This window comes from Oncorhynchus nerka, linkage group LG2, assembly GCF_034236695.1.
Source record: "Oncorhynchus nerka isolate Pitt River linkage group LG2, Oner_Uvic_2.0, whole genome shotgun sequence".
Classification (NCBI taxonomy): domain Eukaryota; kingdom Metazoa; phylum Chordata; class Actinopteri; order Salmoniformes; family Salmonidae; genus Oncorhynchus; species Oncorhynchus nerka.
The window spans coordinates 24,905,400-24,928,065 of record NC_088397.1 but is presented as its reverse complement, the minus strand read 5'-3'; the positions used below and the strand labels follow the sequence as shown (position 1 = coordinate 24,928,065).

At 43.8% G+C, this 22,666-nt stretch overlaps 1 protein-coding gene across 5 annotated transcripts; it reads right to left on the bottom strand.

Annotated features, from left to right (window-relative positions):
* Positions 1–15,403: 15,403 nt before the first annotated feature.
* On the bottom strand, positions 15,404–18,784 carry LOC135574192 (putative nuclease HARBI1). 5 transcript variants are annotated; one of them, XM_065025080.1, is made up of 12 exons: positions 18,403–18,784; positions 18,034–18,104; positions 17,771–17,946; positions 17,619–17,680; positions 17,450–17,536; positions 17,323–17,364; positions 17,081–17,254; positions 16,966–17,001; positions 16,314–16,867; positions 16,129–16,244; positions 15,922–16,033; positions 15,404–15,827 (listed from the first exon to the last, which is right to left on the bottom strand). In XM_065025080.1, exons 8-12 carry the CDS (start codon positions 16,989–16,991, stop codon positions 15,769–15,771), a joined length of 867 nt encoding a protein of 288 aa, XP_064881152.1. In that variant the 5' UTR covers positions 16,992–17,001; positions 17,081–17,254; positions 17,323–17,364; positions 17,450–17,536; positions 17,619–17,680; positions 17,771–17,946; positions 18,034–18,104; positions 18,403–18,784; the 3' UTR covers positions 15,404–15,768. The 5 variants fall into 5 exon arrangements, 4 of the variants coding, with proteins under 4 accessions (XP_064881152.1, XP_064881164.1, XP_064881159.1 ...); XM_065025092.1 differs by having other exon boundaries at positions 16,314–16,809; XR_010465225.1 differs by lacking the exon at positions 16,129–16,244.
* Between the last annotated feature and the right edge of the window lie 3,882 nt (positions 18,785–22,666).

Sequence of the window (22,666 nt, the reverse complement as noted above, 5' to 3'; positions counted from 1 at the left end):
AACCGCAGAGTGAAGGAAAAGTAGCCAACAAGTGCTCAGCACATGTGGGAACTCCTTCAAGACTGTTGGAAAAGCATTCCAGGTGAAGCTGGTTGAAAGAATTTCCAAGAGTGTGCAAAGCTGTCATCAACGCAAAGGGTGGCTGCTTTGAATAATATATCATATATTTTGATTTATTTAACACTTTTTTGGTTACAACATGATTCCATATGTGTTATTTCATAGTTTTTATGTCTTCACTATTAATCTACAATGTAGAAAATAGTAAAAATAAAGAAAAACCCTTGAATGAGTAGGTGTGTCCAAACTTTTGACTGGTATTGTATGTGTTAGGGAGAAGTTTGCCAGGGAACTAGGTTGAGATGGCCTCTGTAAACTCCTCTCCTCCACTACAACTCATACCTGGTCATTCCATTTTTTTATTTTACCTTTATTTAACCAGGCAAGACAGTTAAGAGCAAATTCTTATTTTCAATGATGGCCTAGGAACAGTGGGTTAACTGCCTGTTCAGGGGTAGAACGACAGATTTGTACCTTGTCAGCTCGGGGGTTTGAACTTGAAACCTTCCAGTTACTAGTCCAATGCTCTAACCACTAGGCTACCCTGCCGCCCCGCCATGACCGGACAAGCTTCCCCTGGACTTCCCCAACCATGTGTTAGTGTGTCACTGCAAGGGACCTTTGTTAGGGTTCATGTGTATTTGATCTGTATACAGGTTATATGCTGCTATTTCTTTCTTAGTATATGTTTATATATGCTTCCTTAAAATATGTATATGTCAGGATTGCCTCCATCTGTAAACCCTTGTTACATACTTCACACAGTCTGCCCTTTGGCATAGTTCCATGTACCTTTATGTTCAACCATGAGGGAAAATCTCTCCCCATTGCTTCCTATGGGCCAAGATGGCTGTCAGTCGCGTTATTGTATATCCTGACCTAAAATGGTTGAACAGTGACCTCATCATGCCCCGGTCACTTCCTGATATGGTAATAGCCACATTCAACATGGCCTCTTATTAGCATGATAGCATGCCTATGTAACCGCCAACACTGATGCTAACTTTCCCTTACTGCCCATACTACTGTATGCTATTTACCTACAGCCTTTTCCCTACTAGACCTTGGCCTGCTAGCCTTGCATGTTAGCTCCCCCTGTACATATTGTATACTATGCTAGTCACTAATTGCATCCTGTTTTAAACTGCCTATGCTGTTCTAGCCCTTATTCTGGCCCTTATGCTATAATTGGTGCTATTTAGCCTGTTTTCTGCATTTACTGCTCTGTAGCAGTTTAGCCTACAAGGCCCTGTGTATATTTATTACCATACTGTATATTTATATTTATAATATTACCATGCTAGCACCGCTAACGCTACTATATCTATTACTATCGTGTTCTAACCCATTGCTGTGCCATTGCTGGTTTGTATATATTGCATCACTGTAATTACTATTGTATAGCCAACACAGCCATCACATTGTTATATATATATACCCTCATCCATCTTTCGTACAGAAAACCACTAATATTATCACTATCACTACAACACATCCACCTTGTCCACTTCCTGTTTGCTAGGAGATTTATCGCACAATCGCCCGTCAATTGAAGAAGGCGAGAGCCAAATCGGCATATTCGGGGGAAATGCGCATGGTGGAGACCTGGTCTGGACTTTCCACTGTAGTAGCACCAACGGAAACCCCTAAACACCTCCCCGAGCACTCTCGCGACCACCCCGTGAGAGCCCTCTGTTGCCATGAAACAGTGGGGTCATGACACTGTAACCAGGGTAGGCCAAGCACCACGGGAAATGCAGGAGAGTCCATGAGGAAGAGACTGATTCTCTCCTTGTGACCCCCCTGCGTCACCATGCCCAGAGGAGCGGTGGCCTCCCTAATCAACCCTGACCCTAATGGTTGACTGTCTAAGGTGTGAACTGGGAAGGGCATAGCCACTGGAACGATGGGGATCCCTAAACTATAGGCAAATGATCTGTCTATAAAATTCACAGCCGCGCCTGAATCGACAAGCGCCTTATGCTGGGAATGCGGGGAAAACTCAGGAAAAGTAACAAACAAAAACATGTGTGCAACAGAGGGCTCTGCGTGAGAATGGTGCCTTCTCACCTGGAATGATGCCAGAGTGCCCTGCCTGCTGCCTCAACCCCCAGAGGGACCAACCCGGCACCAACCGGCAGTGTGACCTCTGCAGCCACAGATGGTGCGTGAGACGAAACCTGCTCCGGTCCCCCGGTCCCCCTGAGCGCAGCAACTCCCAGCTCCATGGGCATCAGAGCGGTGGTGCTGTGGGATGGAACCGACAGACCCCGCTCTGGACATCCGCGGGTAGCCAGCAGATATTCCAGCCGAATGGACAGGTCCACCAGCTGGTCGAAGGTGAGGTTGGTGTCCCTGCAGGGCAACTCTCGGCAGACGTCCTCAAACAAACTGCAGTGATAGTGGTCGATCAGGGCCCTTTCGTTCCATCCCTCGCCGGCAGCCAGGGTCCGAAAGTCCATTGCGAACTCCTGGGAGCTCCTCGTCCTCTGCCTCAGATGGAAAATACTTCACTCGACGCACTTCTCTGGCGCAACTCTTTGGTTGTCCTCACGATGTCAGTGTCCTTTTGGCCTCGGAGTCTGTTCCCTCGCTCTTGCTCTGGAAGGGCTCTTCTGAGGTCAGACAGCTCTGTAGCTCAGAGCTCACAGCGTAGGAATAAAACAGTGTAGATACCCCGATTCGATGAGGAGTGGAGGCTAGGTGGTTCAACTTGAATTCATCTGCTTAGACACAGCTACTCATCCGTAGCTTGGGTAGAAAAATATTTATTTGTCTTTAAACTTGTGTTGTGTTTTGGGTTTGTTGACTTTTTAGACCTCGGCTGCAGCTTGGGTCACGTAGTCTTATCTGTAAATTCTTTACTCACAGGTTTTGTACCCTCGTGTCAGAAGTGGGCGTAACCACCTTTAGGGCAATTCTCTGGGCGTACCTAGTTAAAAGGCAAGGTCTAGATTTGAATCAAATCCAATTTTAGACAACTAACTTCACATTTCATCTTTACCAAAACATTCTCTTTGATTTGGACATTTTCCATACAAAGTACAATTTATAAACATCAAACATATACTAGGTCAACTGTTGACGTTACAATGTTTTCGTAGTAACGTCATCTATTAACCTTTAATAACAAAACAAAAATACCGTACATTTTCATATTCCATCTATCGTCATGACCACCATTGTGGCTGACGGAAACCATTGTTCCAAAGTCCCTTTATTTCATGTTTAATGTTCTGAGGCTGGTTCTCCATAGTAACAGGACAAAAGGAATTTGTCTGTGGCCTAAGATTTACCAGGGGCATGAGGGGTCATAAAACCCCCACATCTCCAGACCCCTAGATCTCTCCTCCTCTGTTGGGGTTGAGAGATAATCTGTAGGGTTGTGGTCTCCTGTAACCTGACCTGATCAGGACAGTCATGACAGAATGCAGTGATTGACAGAGTCGAAAGCCTTGGCTAGGTCGATGAAGATGGCTGCACAGTACTGCCTTTTATTGATGGTGCTTCTGATATCGTTTATGACCTTGAGCATGGCTGAGATGAACCCATGACCAGCTCGGAAACCAGATGGCATAGTGGAGAAGATACGGTGGGATTCGAAATGGTCGGTGATTTGTTTATTAACTTGGCTTTCTAAGAGTTTAGAAAGGCAGGGCAGGATGTATGTAGGTCTATAACAGTTTGGGTCTAGAGTGTCTCCCCCTTTGAAGAGGGGCATGACCAGAGCAGTTTTCCAATCTTTGGGGATCTCAGAAGGATACGAAAGAGAGGTTGAATATGCTAGTAATAGGGTTTGCAACAATTTCGGCAGATCATTTTAGAAAGAGTGTTTCCAGATTGTCTAGCCCAGCTGATTTGTAGGGATCCAGATTTTGCAGTTCTTTCAGAACATCAGCTGTCTGGATTTTGATGAAGTACATGTGGGGGGTGGTGCTGCAGGGGGTGCTTATATGTTAGCCAGGGTAGGGGTAGCCAGGTTGGGAGCATGGCCAGCCGTAGAAAAATTCTTATTGAAATGATTGTTTATTGTAGATGTATCGGTTGTGACAGTGTTTCCTATCCTCAATGCAGTGGGCAGCTGGGAGGAGGTGCTCTTATTCTCCATGGATTTTACAGTGTCCCAAAACTTTTTGGAATTAGTGCTATAAGAAGCACATTTCTGTTTGAATAAGCTAGCCTTAGCTTTCCTAAATGACTGAGTATATTGGTTCCTGACTTCCCTGAAAAGTTTCATATCTCCGGGGCTATTCGATGCAGAATGCCACAGGATGTTTTTGTGCTGGTCAAGGGCAGTCAAGTTAGAAAGGCCTGCTCACTGAAGTGTTTTGGGGAGTGTTTGACAGTGATGAGGGGTGGTCGTTTGACCGCGGACACAATACACATGCAGGCAATGAGGCAGTGATTGCTGAGATCCTGGTTGAAGAGAGCAGATGTGTATTTAGAGGGAAGGTTGGTCAGGATGATATCTAAGAAGGTTCCCATGGTTACAGATTTAGGGTTGTACCTGATAGGTTCCTTGATGATTTGTGTGAGATTGAGTGAATCTATCTTAGATTGTAGGACAGCCAGGATACATGTAGGATGGCCAGGATACATCACCATGAAGAGAATAATATATATATTCATATCCATAACTACAGTTTGTATTTTTGTAAAGTACAGATCAGAGACCCGTTACTGTAATTCTGGATTTAAATCCACTTCACCTACTGCAGTTAAATAACCAACATAAATGTGTCATGTCATAGCTGATACCCCATTTTCTTCTGCAGTCATCTTTGAATCTTAATTTGGAGACGTTATTCATTTAATAGAGTTTTTGGAAAACGTGGTCGCATAAAAACTGCATCTGCACAGTTGTTCCGGTAATTATGTTTTTGTGAAATTTTCTGTGTACATTGTTCAAAATAGTCCTTGTGCATAGAGTTGTGTGGTTTGTTAAGTTTTGAAATCAGTGGTTTTTGTTTCGCATACATTTTAAAGTGAAAAATTGGAGTCAAAGTGTAATTATTAATTTGGGTTAGCAGGTAGCCTAGTGGTTAGAGTGTTGGGCTAGTAACCGAAAGGTTGCTGGATCAAATCCCTGAGCTGAAAAATCTGTTGTCCTGCTCCTGAACAAAGCAGTTAACCCACTGTTCCCGGTAGGCTGTCATTATAAATAAGAATATGTTCTTAACTGACTTGCCTAGTTAAATAAAGGTGAAATTTAAAAATAACTTTTACATGGAATTGCCTTGTTGCCAGCTTGCAGTTGGGTGCATGGAATCACTTATCATCACAATGATTTTGCAAATCCACAAAAGCAGATCTAGGATGAGAAACTTTGTCTAAAAAGATGGATGAGTGATTACTCTTCCTTGGCAACGGAGAAGCTAATTATGTCTTGTATTTTGTTGATAAAGAAACAACCCCTCAAACTGGCACCACCTTTGGGCAACAACAAACAACCTTTTGTAGTAAGTCTCTCTCTCTCGTGCCTATTTATCTGCAGAACTCACTAACTACCACAGCCATTTATTTTGGTGTGCCTATATCAACACCTTTGAGTTCTTCTCTATCAAGGTGGGGGAGAGAGCAGAGGAGACAAAACAGAACGAACGAGAGCACAGGAGAGAGAGTATGTAGAAATTAAACAAACAGGCACTGTGTGCTCCGGAAAACATTGCATTTTTTAAGCACCTTGCCATCGATTCAGGAACGCAATTTTTGATTCCCCTGCTGTGGAAAGGCACAGGGACTCATGTACAAAATGTACCTGAGAGAGAAAGAGAAACAGAGGGGAAGGGAGAGAAATGGAGATAGAGGAGGATAGATTGAGAGCGGCAGAAAATGTGCCACCCCAAGAGTGCCATCTAGTGTCGCACCCCTCCATCCCTCCCTCCATCTGCCTCCCTGCACAACAGGACCTCCCAAATCACTTCTCCTCTCACAAAACACAACTCCCTCCCTTCTTCTTCCTCTCCCTACACACGACAGAATTGGCATGCTTGCGGTGCCCTCTCCCCTGTGATTCATGCATGTATGAAAAAAATGTGGGCACTCGCTACAGTAAGTTGCTCTGGATAAGAGCGTCTGCTAAATGACTAAAATACAAAACAAACACCACAGGAGTGAAGGATTAGTTCAGACTGCAGGGCGGTCTGTTGGTTGGTAGGTGAAACATATGTGGCTCTGTGGAAATATTTACGCCTCAGTGTCTGTTAGACTTCTCTCTCTCTCTCTCTCTCTCTCTCTGTCTATCTCGCACACATTCTCTCTCTCTCTTGAGCTCTCCTCCTGCTTTGCTAGGGACCTGGACCTTTAAAAGGTCTCTCCGTTATCACGTGCAAACACAGGCACATTGTATGAGACATTATTGTGCTGCCTGCCTGTTGGTGACCTGCTGAAGGAGGTTAAGGTCTTTTCCTCCAGCCCTTTCCACCAGAGAATCCCCAGACTGTTGACTGATGAGTACTAAAAGGCTTAGTAACATTATTAGTATATTATTAGCAATAGTAATCCCTTAGTAATCCCTGCTTGGGATGCAATGGGACAGGCCAGCCAGTGAGAGTATGTGGGCGGGTGGGTGTGTGGTGTGTGTTGGGGGGAGGGAGGTTCGGGTTTGAGTTTGTGAAAAACAGAATGACAGCAGGCAAGCATAATTATTTTACCCCAAAAATAATGCGACCTTGGGATAATGAATAATGACCTTACATTATATTTTCCCTGAATCCAATAGCGTTGAACTCCCATGATGGGATACATAAAGAGAGTCCATTCATTTTAGTCCATTGACTTATTCCGCAAGTTCTGAGCTGAAGACTTTCTACCAGACAGTCCGACAGCATCCCCCTCCCACCTTATTCCAGCCCTCTCCCCACTGGTGAGATCACACATCAGTCAAACAGATATCAGCGAATGGAGACGTTATGTGTCTGTTTTGGCTATGCAACGAGGAAGAGAGAACGAGGCGATAGCCATAATGAATGCACATCCATTATTTATGGATAGCTAGCAGAATACTTTTAGACCAGAGCCTTTCTATAAATAAACCCTGTGTCATTTTCACAGATCAACAAGATATCAAGTCCTCACAATTCACACTTCTTGTCCAACGTTTCTCTTTATTTTGGACTATTTTTCTGTTTCTATGCATTGATTCAGCCCTTGCTAGTTGCTGTCTTTGAGGTATCCACACCTCCCCTCCCCCCTCCATCCTTTTGTGGTGAGGCGGGTTTCATTATTCCCAACAAGGAGACATCACAAACGAGGGCTTTCATCTCTAGTGCCGAGTAATTAACTGTTATTTAAAGCGCGGCACCTACGCGTTCGCCCCATTATCGACCAACCGCACTGAGCTCAATCTGCGTTTCAATGGGAGGCTGGTGAGGTGAATCAGAGAGAGGGGGGATAAATAGAGATGGGGGTGAAGAGAGGGGGAGAAAACAGATACAGGCAGAGAGTGAGTAAAAGAGAAAGGAGAGAGAGGCAATGAGAGGGAAAGCGAGCAAGAGAGCTACAGGAAAAGCTTCCTCAGACCTACAAAGGTGTAGAGCTTTGCATAAAGTAACAGCACAAGGAAGATTACCTCTGTAAGAGGAGAGTTGTTTGTTTTCTAAAGCGTAGCCGTGTTTAGGAAAAGCATGATGTGTCAGCGTGCTCTCTCTCTCTCGCTCTCTCTCTCTCTTCCTTCCTTCCCCCACGCCTCCCTTTCTCTGTCTTTCACTCGCCATATCCACCTTTCTCTTGCTCTCTTTCTTTCTCTCCCTCTCTACTGTCTCTCTCACCTTGTCTACAAGGTCTTCTGTGCCTCTCTCTCTCTCTCTCTCTCTCTCTCTCTCTCTCTCTCTCTCTCTGTCTCTCTCTCTCTCCGTCTCTCTCTCTCTCTCTCTCTCCCTCTCTCTCTGTAGAGTTGTCTGTAGAATGTTAACACACTCTCACATTGTGATGTCCCTGAAGCGGTTGGTCTTGAGAGTGAGGGTGAGTGGAATGTTAAATGGGCCGCTCCACAATAACTGACGTGTTCCACCTACTGCCTGTTCAATACACAGTGTGTTTTCATGCCGATGGAGTTTATGTGTGTGTGTGTGTGTGCGTGTGTGTGTACGTGTGTGCGTGTGTGTGTGTGTGTGTGTGGAGAGGAGAAAGATGTATGTGTATGTGTTGCAAGTGCTGGTGGGTGGTGAGTTAAATAGGGTTACAAGAGGGTGGGCAAATGAGGCATCGCCACTAAGCAGTGTTAATAATGATGAGTGAGGAACGCTCGCTCAAACTGAGCTAGGGGCCCAGTGTATGTGTGTGTGTGAGTCCCAGTGTATGTGTGTGTGCATCTGTTGATGCTTCCAAACTGACTCCGACTTTATTTCAGCCAGCAACAAGAGACCTCTATTCCCCCTCCCTCTGGTACCTAGCCAAGGGAACCACAGAGAAGCAGAGTAGCAGTGCAGCTAGCTGCTCAGCTGTTGTGTTGCCCCCCATCATGGATGTTTGTTTAGGTGTGTTCATTTTTTATTCTTCATTTAAAAGTTGGTATCCCAAAAATGCATAGTTTGGTACCTGGGGAGGACACTTCCCAGATTGTGAGGCTTTAATTAAACATATTTTTGTTTCAGATTCTCACCGACCCTCCATCTGCCCACCTTGCACGCCTCTACACACACACACACACACACACACACACACACACACACACACACACACACACACACACACACACACACACACACACACACACACACACACACTCTCCTTTCCCTTCCCCACCTTTCTCAGTTCATCACTATCACAGTGGAATCAGGGTGTGCTCGCCAAGAATGGAATTGTTCTCCGCTTGGCTATAGCTTGTCAGCACTTGTGTCGAGAGGGTTCCAAACAAATATGCGATTACACATCCAATAAAGCCCTCTTGTCGGATAGTGATGAGATAGGCCTAATCCTCTTTGCATCAAAACTCTTTACCGTTAGGTGAGACAACCGTCTGCGTGGCTGCCGGTGAATATTCTCCCAAAAAAGGGTAATCATTTTCCCTATACCAGCAAGGTGTGAGGACTTTTGAATTAATGGGTCTGGGTTGTCACAGAGGGCATACGATGAGAGAGAGAGTCTCAGTAGCGGTGCGACTGATGAGTAAACATCAAAGTAAAACAGCGCTGGTGAGAATGTCTCTGACAGGAACACGGCTTTGAGAGAGGCCTTGGAAGATTCTGGCTGCTCAGAACACAGGCCTCATTTAGGTTAGCAGAGGATTAGCTCCAGCGACGAGCCCAAGCACAGGAATTAAAATGCAAATGAAGGGGGGGAATTGCAGAGCGAGGAGAGAAGAGCGAGAATGCTAAAAATGCTGAGATAGGGATGGGGATACATGTCCTTTAATTGGGACTATTGTTGTCCACCCACAAACCCTCACCCCCCCCCCACCCCCCCACCCCTCCCCATCACCAAAAAGGATCTCCTTTAATTGCAGGATTATTCTAACACGGAGTTGTGCTTTGACTTAAAGAAGTTATGTTTGTTTGAACTTGATGGGAGCACACGACATCATTTTATATGCCCTTTCTCCGCACTGTCCCGGAAAAGCAATTATTAAAGTTCCTCTTCTGTTTGCGTCTAACCCCGGGCTAAAACACAGCAGCAAATTAATCATGCTAAATTGGGTCAAATGAAAGGTCAGGAACATTGCTATCATATCCTGTCCTCAGACCACACCCCCCCCTTCTAATGTTTCCCCTTTTAGAGGATACAGCAGAGGTTAATGAATAAATCGATTGTTTTCATAAAAGGCACCGACCTCCAGCCAGAAGACAAAAAGGCAGTTCTATCCAAACACAGGATTTGCATGGGTCAGTAGTATTTGCCTGGTGTGGTTGGAGGGAAATACGATGGAATGCTTATGCAGCAGCTTGTTGGTTTGGGTCGCATGCTCAACCAAAAACATGTACAATATGTTACATTATACACATTGGCCTCTAACAGCTTGGTTTGTCTCTCAGGTTAATCGTGCATGTTTGATAATCATATATTATACTAGTACTGTATATATAGTGAACGTATTTCAACTTGAGCTGGAAAGAGATGATTTTGCAGCCCAGGTTATCCATGTATTTGTATTTCAGCCCAGTCATCAAGCCAAAGCCCTGGGTGTTTCAGTCTAAAACAGATTTACGACGTTTCACAAAATGATGGCTCCATCTTTGGTCTGATGTGCGTTTCTTCATGCAGGGTACCCGTTGATGTGCAGCACAGGGTGACAGTATCTGGTCCAATACATGATTGAGTCAGAGACAGGAAGGGAGTTGTCATCACGTCTGACTGACGGAGGAGAGCTGGCTGACAGGTGTGTTTATGACAGGCAGGCCTCTCGCTCTTTCGTTTTCTCTCTCTAACTCAATCTCCCTCTCCATCTTTCTCTCTCCTTCTCCCTTTCTCCCCCATCACTCTCTCCCTCTCTAACCCTCGCTCTACCTGTCTGGATAAAAGGTGGATCAATTTCAACCCACCTTGGGGATGACAAAAAAACAAATCAACAAAATCAACAGGAAGCTGTAAATAGAGTGAACATACATGCACCCAATTTTCCTTGACATTCCGGGACTTAAGTTATGACGGCAGCTTCAAATGCAGTGGAAGACCTCAGGTATTGACTGACATCGGTAACAGGGGGTCTCAAGCTTCTCACAGTATCGTGCCTATCATAAATCAAAAGTATATCACTGCCTCTAGAAGTCCACCACGCCTATTCAGTGCATTTGGAATTTTGTTACGTTACAGCCTTATTCTGAAATGGATTCAATAGTTTTCCCTCCTCATCAATATACACACAATACCCCATAATGACAAAGCAAAAACAGGTTTTTAGAAATGTTTGCAATGTATTACTTTTTTTTTTTTTTTTTTTTAAATATATATATATGTTTACATACGTTTTCAGACCCTTTACTCAGTACTTTGTTGAAGCACCTTTGGCAGTGATTACAGACTCAAGTCTTCTTGGGTATGATGCTACAAGCTTGGCACACCTGTATTTGGGAAGTTTCTCCTATTCTTCTCTGCAGATCCTCTCAAGCTCGGTCAGGTTGGATGGGGAGCGTCACTGCACAGGTATTTTCAGGTCTCTCCAGAGATTTTAGATCAGGTTCAAGTCCGGGCTCTGGCTGGCACACTCAAGGACATTCAGAGGCTTGTCCCGAAGCCACTCCTGCATTGTCTTGGCTGTGTACTTAGGGTCGTTGTTGTGTTGGAATATTCTCCCCGGTCTGAGGTCCTGAGCACTCTGGAGCAGGTTTTCATCAAGGATCTCTCTCTGTACTTAGCTATGTTCATCTTTCCCTTGATCCTGACTAGTTTCCCATTCCTGCCATTGAAAAACATCCCCACAGCATGATACTGCCACCACCATGCTTCACCGTAAGGATGGTGCTTGGTTTCCTCCAGACGTGACACTTGGCATTCAGGCCAAAGAGTTTAATCTTGGATTAAACTCCAAGCAGGCTGTCATGTGCCTTTTACTGAGGAGTGGCTTCCGTCTGACCACTCTACCATAAAGGCCTTGTTGGTGGAGTGCTGCAGAGATGGTTGTCCTTCTGAAAGGTTCTCCCATCTCCACAGAGGAACTCTAGAGCTCTGTCAGTGAACATCGGGCTCTTGGTCACCTCCCTGACCAAGGTCCTTTTCCACTCTTGGAAGAGTCTTAGTGGTTCCAAACTTCTTCCATTCAAGAATGATGGAGGCCACTGTGTTCTTGGGGACCTTCAATGTTGCAGACATGTTTTGGTACCCTTCTCCAAATCTGTGCCCCGCCACAATTCTGTCTTGGACCTCTACGCACAATTTCTTCAACCTCATGGCTTGGTTTTTGCTCTGACATGCACTGTAAACTTTGGGACCTTATATAGACAGGTGTGTGCTTTTCCAAATCATGTCCAATCAATTGAATTTTCCACAGGAAGACTCCAATCAAGTTGTAGAGACATTTCAAGGATGATCAATTGAAACAGGATGCAACTGAACTCAATTTCAAGTCTCATAGCAAAGGGTCTGAATACTGTGTAGATTAACGAGGAAAAGAGTAATTTAATCCATTTTAGAATAAGGCTGTAACATGACAATATGTGGAAAAGGAAAGGGGTCTGAATACTTTCTGAATGCACTGTAAATCAAGTAACTTTAATTGCCCCATGTTCTTTGATCAAAACATCATATATATGATGCCGTGGAAGACCTCAGTATTCAGAGCCTTTGATCCAATTCCCCTTTGCTTCTTTACTTTTGACAACTGCTTTAGAGCCCAGACCATCACCTATACAGTATGTAAAGTGTACTGTAAAGTCAACTGGGCCTGTAAGGACACGAACGGTCCACTCAATAAATATAGATTACAAGCATGTGGTCTATCAATAATGCCCATAAAACTGGACTAACGCAAATTAGTCATGGAAGACGTCAATCAGACCCCGAGATCCCCCACTGCCGAGTTAACAGCATGTGTTATCGGTTATTCTGTAAAATGTACCGTTCATGTCAACGAGCTGTCCAGGTGTCCAGGAGCATTTCAAAGGGCTGCCGTGTGTATCAAACATCACACATCCCTCCATGCTCGAACAATGGGGAGTGTGTGATGAGGTTATTTGTCTGTGACAATCGAGGGCAGACAGCGTTTCCTCTAAGTGTTTGGACATGCCTGGACATCCCCTACATTCCTTTGTTTTCCTCCTGAGCACTCACTTTACATTCTGCTCTGCATTCAGAAACGTTAAATGAAGTGTCAGTCGCTGACCCTTGACATAAATACCCCTCATTAGACTTGAGAATGTCCATAGACTGATATTCTCCAAATGACTCCTGGTGGCCAAGCTAATTGGTTTGGTGTGCGCTCGTCGCGTTCGCTGCCAACTGCTTTCTGTCGAGTCGTGGAACTTGGCGTCGCTGCACGCGAGTTGGACAACAGGCCCGCCGGAGTACGCCAACTCCATTTGATTTGTTGGCGAGACTTGCCATGGTAATGCAGAGAAGGAGAAAGGGAAAACTGTGAAGCTGAGGAGAATCTGAGAAAACAGCTCAAAAAGGATCCATTTAACTGCCATACGTTTAGCTTTGGACTTGAAAGAATCGGTGACTAAGAGCTGCTCCTTTAGAATCTGCATGAAAATCAATAGCTATAGACTTTAAATCATTTCCCAATCTCTGTCCCATATTTTCTTATATTTCTACTAATTTCTACTGATTGGCTTTCTCTCAGAGGGAAAGCTTTGAAACCATAAAATGTCAATTTCTGGATGATTTACATGAGCCTTCCAGGAGCTTAGAAAACGGCCCACCATTTTCACATAAACTGGTGAAGATGCGTTTTTAAGTGACAGCATATCAAATCCTTATCTTCCAACTGGTCGGCTGGATAGAAAGCCATGAACGGGAAATCCTCAAGTAGCCCTGGCATACTAACTTGGGTTGATTCGTATGTGTTCTTCATGTCAATCTCCAATGTAAGCCTTATTGAGCTACAGGAAATTAAGGTTTGGGGCGATGTTAGGATGGGTGCCACACTTCTCAGAGAGATGACACGGTACAGGGACATGGATTATCTTTTAAACATTGGAGATGAAAAGCTAAGTGGTTGGCATTGTTGGAAAGTGGTCTAGACGTTTGGAAGGTAATTCGGTACAATTCTAAACAGACAAACAACTCATCTCTAGCAAAGCATCTCCAACACAAATCAGTCTTCCAAAATATAAATGGATAAGAGCGTCTGCTAAATGACTTAAATGTAATGTAAATGTAAATCACTCTCAATTGATGAAATTGGGCACTTACTGGAAGGTCAGCATATTTTCAAAAGAGAGGCAGGATACTTTGTTAGAAGCAGCTGTAACAGGGCCATGTACATTAAACAACCCTTTACATAATACCATAGAAGCAGTGTTCTGCTAATATAACAATGTCCGCCTTTCACCTTTCATTGTCATTCCCAGTTGATACTGATACTGATGCTTATCTGCATTTTGTCTGGTTGTAATGGAGCTACCTTGGCAAACATGTCTGAGTGGTCAAACTCAGGGGCGGCAGCGTAGCCTAGTGGTTAGAGTGTTGGATTAGTAACCGGAAGGTTACGAGTTCAAACCCCTGAGCTGACAAGGTACAAATCTGTCGTTCTGCCCCTGAACAGGCAGTTAACCCACTGTTCCCAGGCCGTCATTGAAAATAAGAATGTGTTCTTTAACTGACTTGCCTGGTTAAATAAAGGTAAAAAATTAATAAATAAAAAAATGTGTGGTGTCCTGTATACAACAGGGGCCTGGGGCCTGTTGCACAAAACTAGGATAAGGGATTAAGCCAGGATATCTTGGTGATCCTGGCTCAATTGATCCGTAATCCGGTTGCACTAAAGATGGATAGGGGGCAGGAGGATATGTTATGGTATAAATTACCATGGAGATTTATTCTGTGGAGCTAGCCTGCTCCAGACCAGGCTAAATTCCAGGATCTATTTAATCTCATCCCTAATGTCAGTCAGCAGTCACCACAAATGGAAACCAATAGTTATTTCACTGCTCACTATACATTGTTATCACATATAACTAGACCCACTGTTATTATTTAAACGTTTGTGATCATTAATTTCAATGATTTTGGATAAAAAATTATTTTTAGATGATGTTGCTATCATTAGATAATTTACAGTTTCCCATAGACTATAAGGCTATATATAAAATGATAGAATATTAGGGACACAGAGGGGAAAAAAACACAAGTCATAATATTGTAACCAGTTGTTTTAAAGGAGGACAGTTGTTAAAATGACAGATGTGGGGCATTTCGTGAAATTGTACTTCAGTATGGTTTCATAAACAAAGACATGCTGATGTGCCAGAATATTAAGTATCACATTGTCATAAGTATCAAAACTGTAAAAACAATATGTAGCTTTTCTGCAGAAAGAACCAGCCTCATAAATTTATGACTTTATCCTTTTTCTTCAGTGTGGCCCTAGTACTCTGTCATATAAACAAATACACATTCCATATGAATATAAAAACACAATGTGTAACATTATGTTCCTTTATTGAATAAGGACAAAACAAAGCAGGTAAACCATCAGCTCCTTTCGAAACTGAAGTCACAGTGACTCTACAAGATGGAAAGCACAGAATCCAAGCATATTATACAAAATGATACATACACATTCAAAGGTCTGTATATAACACACCCTGCATGTCTGCACACTAAAATAAATGCAGGACAAATCCATACACATCAACTGAACAGACAAATGAATGGATGCAGTAGCCTCCCTGCAGCCTTGTATTACACACAGTATACCGCACAAACATCATAAGAGGCCAAATTCGTCAAAAACGAACCCAAAAAAACAAATTCCTCTGCCACCGCAGGACATATTTAACCAAAATTGAAAGCACACATACTAACTAAAATAATTCAACACATATTGGTCCCTCAGCAGCCGACCACTGTCGTCATCAGGGAAGATTGCCGGATTGTCCCAGTCCATGGCTGGTGGCACTCTGGGGGCCCTCTCCTTCCTCAGGCAGGCCACATTGTGGAGGACAGCACAAGCCACAGTAATATCACATGCCCTAACAGGGCTGACCCTTAATTTGTGAAGGCAGTGAAAGCGTGCCTTCAGGAGGCCAAAGGTCATTTCAACTCTGGCCCTGGTCCTGGCATGGGCATGGTTGTAGGCCTGCTGTGCTTCCTGGGGGTCTGTGAAAGGTGTCAGGAGAAAAGGCTGGCAGCCATACCCCTGTCTCCCAGCAACACACCAGAGAATTCACCTGTCAACACAAAATCTCATCATTACTACCTCATAAACACAGTGATATTCTTGACACAGCCATGATGGTTATAAATAGGGGTTGTGTGGCTTACCTTGTGATAGGCACTGATAGATTTCAGAGGCCCGAAAGATTCTGGAGTCATGGACTGAGCCAGGCCATTTTGCCACAACATTGCTGATCACACAGTCAGCATTGCAGACCATCTGAAATCATAAGATGAGGAATATTACACCAATCAATGCACATCACTGGCAATGCAGAGTGTTCGTCAATGGACAATATCAAAAGTTATGTTCACCTGAACATTAATGCTGTGAAAGGATTTCCTATTCACAAAATCGGCCTCATGGGCACCTGAGGGGGCTTTTATCCTTATGTGTGTGCAGTCCACTGCACCAATGACATTGGGGAAACCTGTCACACAAAGTAATGAGTATCCTACTATGTGTTAACAGTTGTCCTGTAATTTGTAGATCCTCTTACCTGCAATCCTATAGAACTCCTCTTTGATGTCACAGAGTCTTCTGTGGCCAGGGAAGGAGATGAAGACATCTGCTAATGCTTTGATAGCCAGACACACACTCCTTATTGTGCGGCAAATTGTGGCCTTGTTCAGCTGTTCTGCATCCCCCACTGAGTACAGGAAGGCTCCACTAGCAAAAAAGCGCAAGGCCACACAAACCATTTGCTCCACACTCAGTGCATGGCTCCGTGCAGTGCGGTGCTTAATCCTGGGACCCAGTAGTCTGCATAGATACCTGATGCCATCTGCAGAAAACCTGTATCTTTCATATAGATGGTCATCAGGGAAGGCCAGTGGGTCCAACCGGTCCCTGAAGACCCTTTCTCGCCTGAAGGCTCTCCTCAGCACAAGTGCTTCTTCATCCACCACATCTCGCACGAATGGGCATGCCATTGTCAGAGCAGAAAGGAACACACAATTTTGGGCCTTCATATAGGCTAGTGGCCACACCTGGTGCTGGGGGGGGGCAAAAAGAGGGCGATGCCTTATAACGATGACTTGGTTGTACTGATTGCTGGGAAAATAAAAAAAACCTTAGAAAGATGCCACCGTCCTGTGTGCTCACAATAAGAGCTCATATGTCATGGCTCACTTGACTTTACGAGAATATACCTAATTTTTATTTTGAGCTGTGTCATCTTCTTGGAGCTGGGAGAGGAAAGAAAAATAATGATTAATACATTTGTGTTACAGTTAGCATACAGTGTACATTGAAGGCATATCTCACCTCCCTCTCAAGTTTTTTTATTTCAAGGTCCAGTTTCCTAATTGTCCTCTTTTTTATTTCGGACTCCAGTGCAAGATTTTCCATCTTTTTCTTCTTGTACTGAATGTCTATGTCTGCCAGTTCTATTTGGCGCCGGAGGTGGTTGCCATACAACTTTCTGATAGCTTGTGAGCTCTGTGAACACAATACAATTAGCGCAGCTGGAATTTGGCAGGATGTGGTGTCCTTTTATTAATACGCACTATGTTGCCAGGCTGGTTTTCCCACTGTATAGCATCTGGGTCCTGTAAAAGAAATTAGATTTTTTGATTTTGATGAGGACTCCTCACCATTGTAGAGTAAATAGTACTTTCAGTCTTAACATGATACCTCATGCCTTCTGGAATCCAGAGAGATGGTCTCCTCCTCATCATCGTCTCCATCATGTGCTGTTGCTGCTGCACTGGGGCCTTCACCCTATCACATTTAATCGGATTCATATTGAAGCTAGTAGACAAGACATGCCAGGCCTACAGTATGCCTTTGATGGAGTACTCACTGGATCAGCATCGTCTGGTGCTTGTGCTGGTGGCTCTAACAGGAACACAGTGCTGCCAGGCACTGCAAGGCAATAGGTAAACCAAAGTCAGACAGTCCAAATTGATTCAATATGAATGTGGTTGTATCCCATGTAGAGATGGAAGGACATACCTTGAATGAAGCGGGTGGCATCTTGGGAGGAACCTATGCTCGTCTCTTTCCCCCAGGGATCCCCTCTAAGACGGGCCTGCCTTTATTTAGCTCCAAGGCCATGTCCTCTGCTGGGGTAAGGTCAGCCTTTGGTGACCCACCACCCGTGCCTTGTCTGTGGGTATTCTTTTTCACTGCTAAAACAGTACAGACAATGTGTGAGCAGGCACCTTCTGGGTACAATATATGCTTGTGCTTTGTTAAATATTAGTCAGGGACCATACCATTCTGCAGAATGTTCTTTTATTTGATTTTGACCTGCTGCCATGTCCGTTTTGGCCCGTTCATGTTTAATCTACACACACACACACACACACACACACACACACACATTTAATGGAGTCACACTGCAAAAATTACTTGGTATTTTTGTCTTGTTTTCAGTAAAAATATCTAAAAATGTATCATAGCTTTATACAGTGTGATGGAGTTACTTTACACAATTTCACTCATATCTGCAGTGCATTTCAATTAAAAATTTAACCGTTTCATAATTACAGTACAACTGCATTTTTGGAGATGTGAATTAAATATTTGAATTGTAATTGTGATGTTTCAGCGGAGCGGTGAGTGTGTAATTGTGCACTACTTACGCATTCAGGCGGTCTGCAATACTTTGCCACGCTTTTTCTCTTTGCTTTATCACTGTGGCGGTGTTGCCTTTCTTCTTAATTATATATTTTACCTCCTCGTATGCCTCCATGAGGATTTGTGCTTCCGACGGGGAAAAGTACGCGGCTCTAGTTGCCATGGTAAATCAGTTAATCTGTGATCTGTGGCGGGGTCTATTTGAGTGAGCCGTGAGCGCGCACCTATCCAGGATTGGTTTCACCTGGCTTAATGAATCCGTGTCTGCTCATCCTGGCTTGGTCTTTGTGCAACCAATTAAGCCTGGACACACATGTTTTGGCTTCATTGAGCTCAGCTGAGTCATTTATCCCGGATGTCTTAATTCTACTTTTGTGCAACAGGCCCCAGGAGTTCCCTGATACTGGTTCAGAATACACAGAGCTTCTCTCTCCCCATATTGACTGATACCACTCACTTCAATAATAATTTTTAAAAAGACAACACAAGTGAAAGTTGTGTGTAGTAAAATGTTTATGCTAAGTGTCAGGTCTCTCTCCATTCAGAGATATCAGTATCAAGCCTGTCTGTCAGTCAGGACTCCATTACATCGTCTTGCCTGTCTCCGAGTGCTGGCTCCATAGGTGAATCTGTGAACACATACAGTTGAAGTCGTAAGTTTACATACACCTTAGCCAAATACATTTAAACTCCGTTTTTCACAATTCCTGACATTTAATCCTAGTAAAAATGCCCTGTCTTAGGTCAGTTAGGATCACTACTTTATTTGAAGAATGTAAAATGTCAGAATAATAGTAGAGAGAATGATTTATTTCAGCTTTTATTTCTTTCATCACATTCCCAGTGGGTCAGAAGTTTACATACACTCAATTAGTATTTGGTAGCATTGCCTTTAAATTGTTACCTTGGGTCAAACGTTTCAGGTGGCCTTCCACAAGCTTCCCACAATAAGTTGGGTGAATTTTGGTGTAACTGAGTCAGGATTGTAGGCCTCCTTGCTCGCACACACTTTTTCAGTTCTGCCCACAAATGTTCTATAGGATTGAGGTCAGGGCTTTGTGATGGCCACTCCAATACCTTGACTTTGTTGTCCTTAAGCCATTTTGCCACAACTTTGGAAGTATTCTTGGGGTCATTGTCCATTTGAAAGACACATTTGCGACCAAGCTTTAACTTCCTGATTGGTGTCTTGTTGCTTCAATATATCCACATAATTTTCCTTTCCTCATGATGCTTTCTATTTTCTGAAGTGCTTCAGTCCCTCCTGCAGCAAAGCACCCCCACAACATGATGCTGCTTGCAAGCCTCCCCCTTTTCCCTCCAAACATAATGATGGTCATTATGGCCAAACATTTTTCCAAAAAGGACATTTCTCCAAAAAGTACAATATTTTTCCCCATGTGCAGTTGCATACCATAGTCTGGCTTTTTTATGGCAGTTTTGGAGCAGTGGCTTCTTCCTTGCTGAGCGGCCTTTCAGGTTAAATCAAATCAAAGTTTATTTGTCACATGCGCCGAACACAACAGGTACACCTTACAGTGAAATACTTACTTACAGGCTCTAATCAATAGTGCAAAAAAGGTATTAAGTGAACAATAGGAAGTTAAAGAAATAAAACAACAGTAAAAAGAAAGGCTATATACAGTAGTGAGGCTATAAAAGTAGCGAGGCTACATGTAGACACCGGTTAGTCAGGCTGATTGAGGTAGTATGTACATGTAGATATGGTTAAAGTGACTATGCATATATGATGAACAGAGAGTAGCAGTAGTGTAAAAGAGTTGGTTGGCGGGTGGTGGGTGGTACACAATGCAGATAGCCCGGTTAGCCAATGTACGGGAGCACTGGTTGGTCGGCCCAATTGAGGTAGTATGTACATGAATATATGGTTAAAGTGGCTATGTATATATGATAAACAGAGAGTAGCAGCAGCGTATAAAGAGGGGTTGGGGGTAGGGGGGCACACAATGTAAATAGTTTGTGTAGCCATTTGATTACCTGTTCAGGAGTACAAACTGTTGAGGGGGTAAAAACTGTTGAGAAGCCTTTTTGTCCTAGACTTGGAACTCCGGTACCGCTTGCCATGCGGTAGTAAAGAGAACAGTCTATGACTGGGGTGGCTGGGGTCTTTGACAATTTTTAGGGCCTTCCTCTGACACCGCCTGGTGTAGAGGTCCTGGATGGCAGGCAGCCTAGCGCCAGTGATGTACTGGGCCGTACGCACTACCCTCTGTAGTACCTTGCGGTCAGAGGCCGAGCAATTGCCGTACCAGGCAGTAATGCAACCAGTATTGCAGCTGTAGAACCTTTTGAGGACCCATGCCAAATCGCTTTAGTTTCCTGAGGGGGAATAGGCTTTGTAGTGCCCTATTCACGACTGTCTTGGTTTGTTTGGACCATTCTAGTTTAGTGTTGATGTGGACACCAAGGAACTTGAAGCTCTCAACCTGCTCCACTACAGCCCCGTCGATGAGAATGGGGGAGCGCTCGATCCTCCTTTTCCTGTAGTTCACAATCATCTCCTCAGTCTTGGTTACATTGAGGGATAAGGTTGTTATTCTGGCACCACTCGGCCAGATCTCTGACCTCCTCCCTATAGACTGTCTCGCCGTTGTCGGTGTCGTCTGCAAACATAATGATGATGGTGTTGGAGTCTTGCCTGGCCATGCAGTCGTGGGTGAACAGGGAGTACAGGAGGGGACTGAGCACACACCCCTGGGGAGCTCCAGTGTTGAGGATCAGCGAAGCAGATGTGTTGCTACCTACCCTCACCACCTGGGGGCAGGCCAGTCAGGAAGTCCAGGATCCAGTTGCAGAGGGAGGTGTTTAGTCCCAAGATTCTTAGCTTAGTGTTGAGCTTTGAGGGTACTATGGTGTTGAACGCTGAGCTGTAGTCAATGAATAGCATTCTCACATAAGTGTTCCTTTTGTCCAGGTGGGAAAGGGCAGTGTGGAGTGCAATAGAGATTGCATCATCTGTGGATCTGTTTGAGCAGTATGCAAATTGGAGTGGGTCTAGCGTTTCTGGGATAATGGTGTTGATGTGAGCCATTAACAACCTATGTTTATATAGGACTAATTTTACTGTGGATATAGCTACTTTTAAACCTGCTTCCTCCAGCATCTTCACAAGGTCATTTTGCTGTATGATGGCCGCGTGGTCCCATGGTGTGTGTACTATTGTTTGTACAGATGAACGTGGTACCTTCAGGTGTTTGGAAATTGCTCGAAAGGATGAACCAGACTGGTGTAGGTCTACAATTTTTTTCTGAGGTCTTGGCTGATTTCTTTTGATTTTCTCATGATGTCAAGCAGAGAGGCACTGAGTTTGAAAGTAGGCCTTGAAATACATCCACAGGTACACCTCCAATTGACTCAAATTATGTCAATTAGCCTTTCAGAAGCTTCTAAAGCCATGACATAATTTTCTGGAATTTTCCAAGTTGTTTAAAAGGCACAGTCAACTTACTGTATCTAAACTTCTGACCCACTGGAATTGTGATACAGTGAACATTAAGTGAAATAATCTGTCAATAAAAAAATTGTTTGAAAAATGTATTTTGTCATGCACAAAGTAGATGTCCTAACCGATTTGCCAAAACTATAGTTTGTTAACCTCTAGCGTCGAGCAATCCCGTATCCGGGAGCGTAATCATAGCCTCAAGCTCATTACCATAACGCAACGTTTCATGAAAATCGCAAATGAAATGAAATAAATATATTGAAACACAAGCTTAGCCTTTTGTTAACAACACTGTCATCTCAGATTTTGAAAATATGCTTTATTAACCAAAGCTACACAAGCATTTGTGTAAGAGTATTGATAGCCTAGCATAGCATTAAGCCTAGCATTCAGCAGGCAACATTTTCACAAAAACAAGAAAAGCATTTAAAATAAAATAATTTACCTTTGAAGAACTTCGGATGTTTTCAATGACGAAACTCTCCGTTAGATAGAAAATGTTCATTTTTTCCAAAAAGAATATTTGTGTAAGAGAAATAGCTCCGTTTTGTTCATCACGTTTGGCTAAGAAAAAAACCGAAAATGTATTCTCACAGCGACTGCCGTGAGAATAGCTATTGCATGGAATCTGTCACCTGCTCTCCTATTTCCTTCATGGTTCACTGATATATCTAGGACTGAACCTTTCAAATACTCCCTACCTGTCTCCCAAATCATACCTGGTTTCATAGCCACCAACATCTCCAATGACCTCCTATGTTTGCTAAAGTCGGTACCTGGGGATAATACCTTCCTGTGCTCAGGTT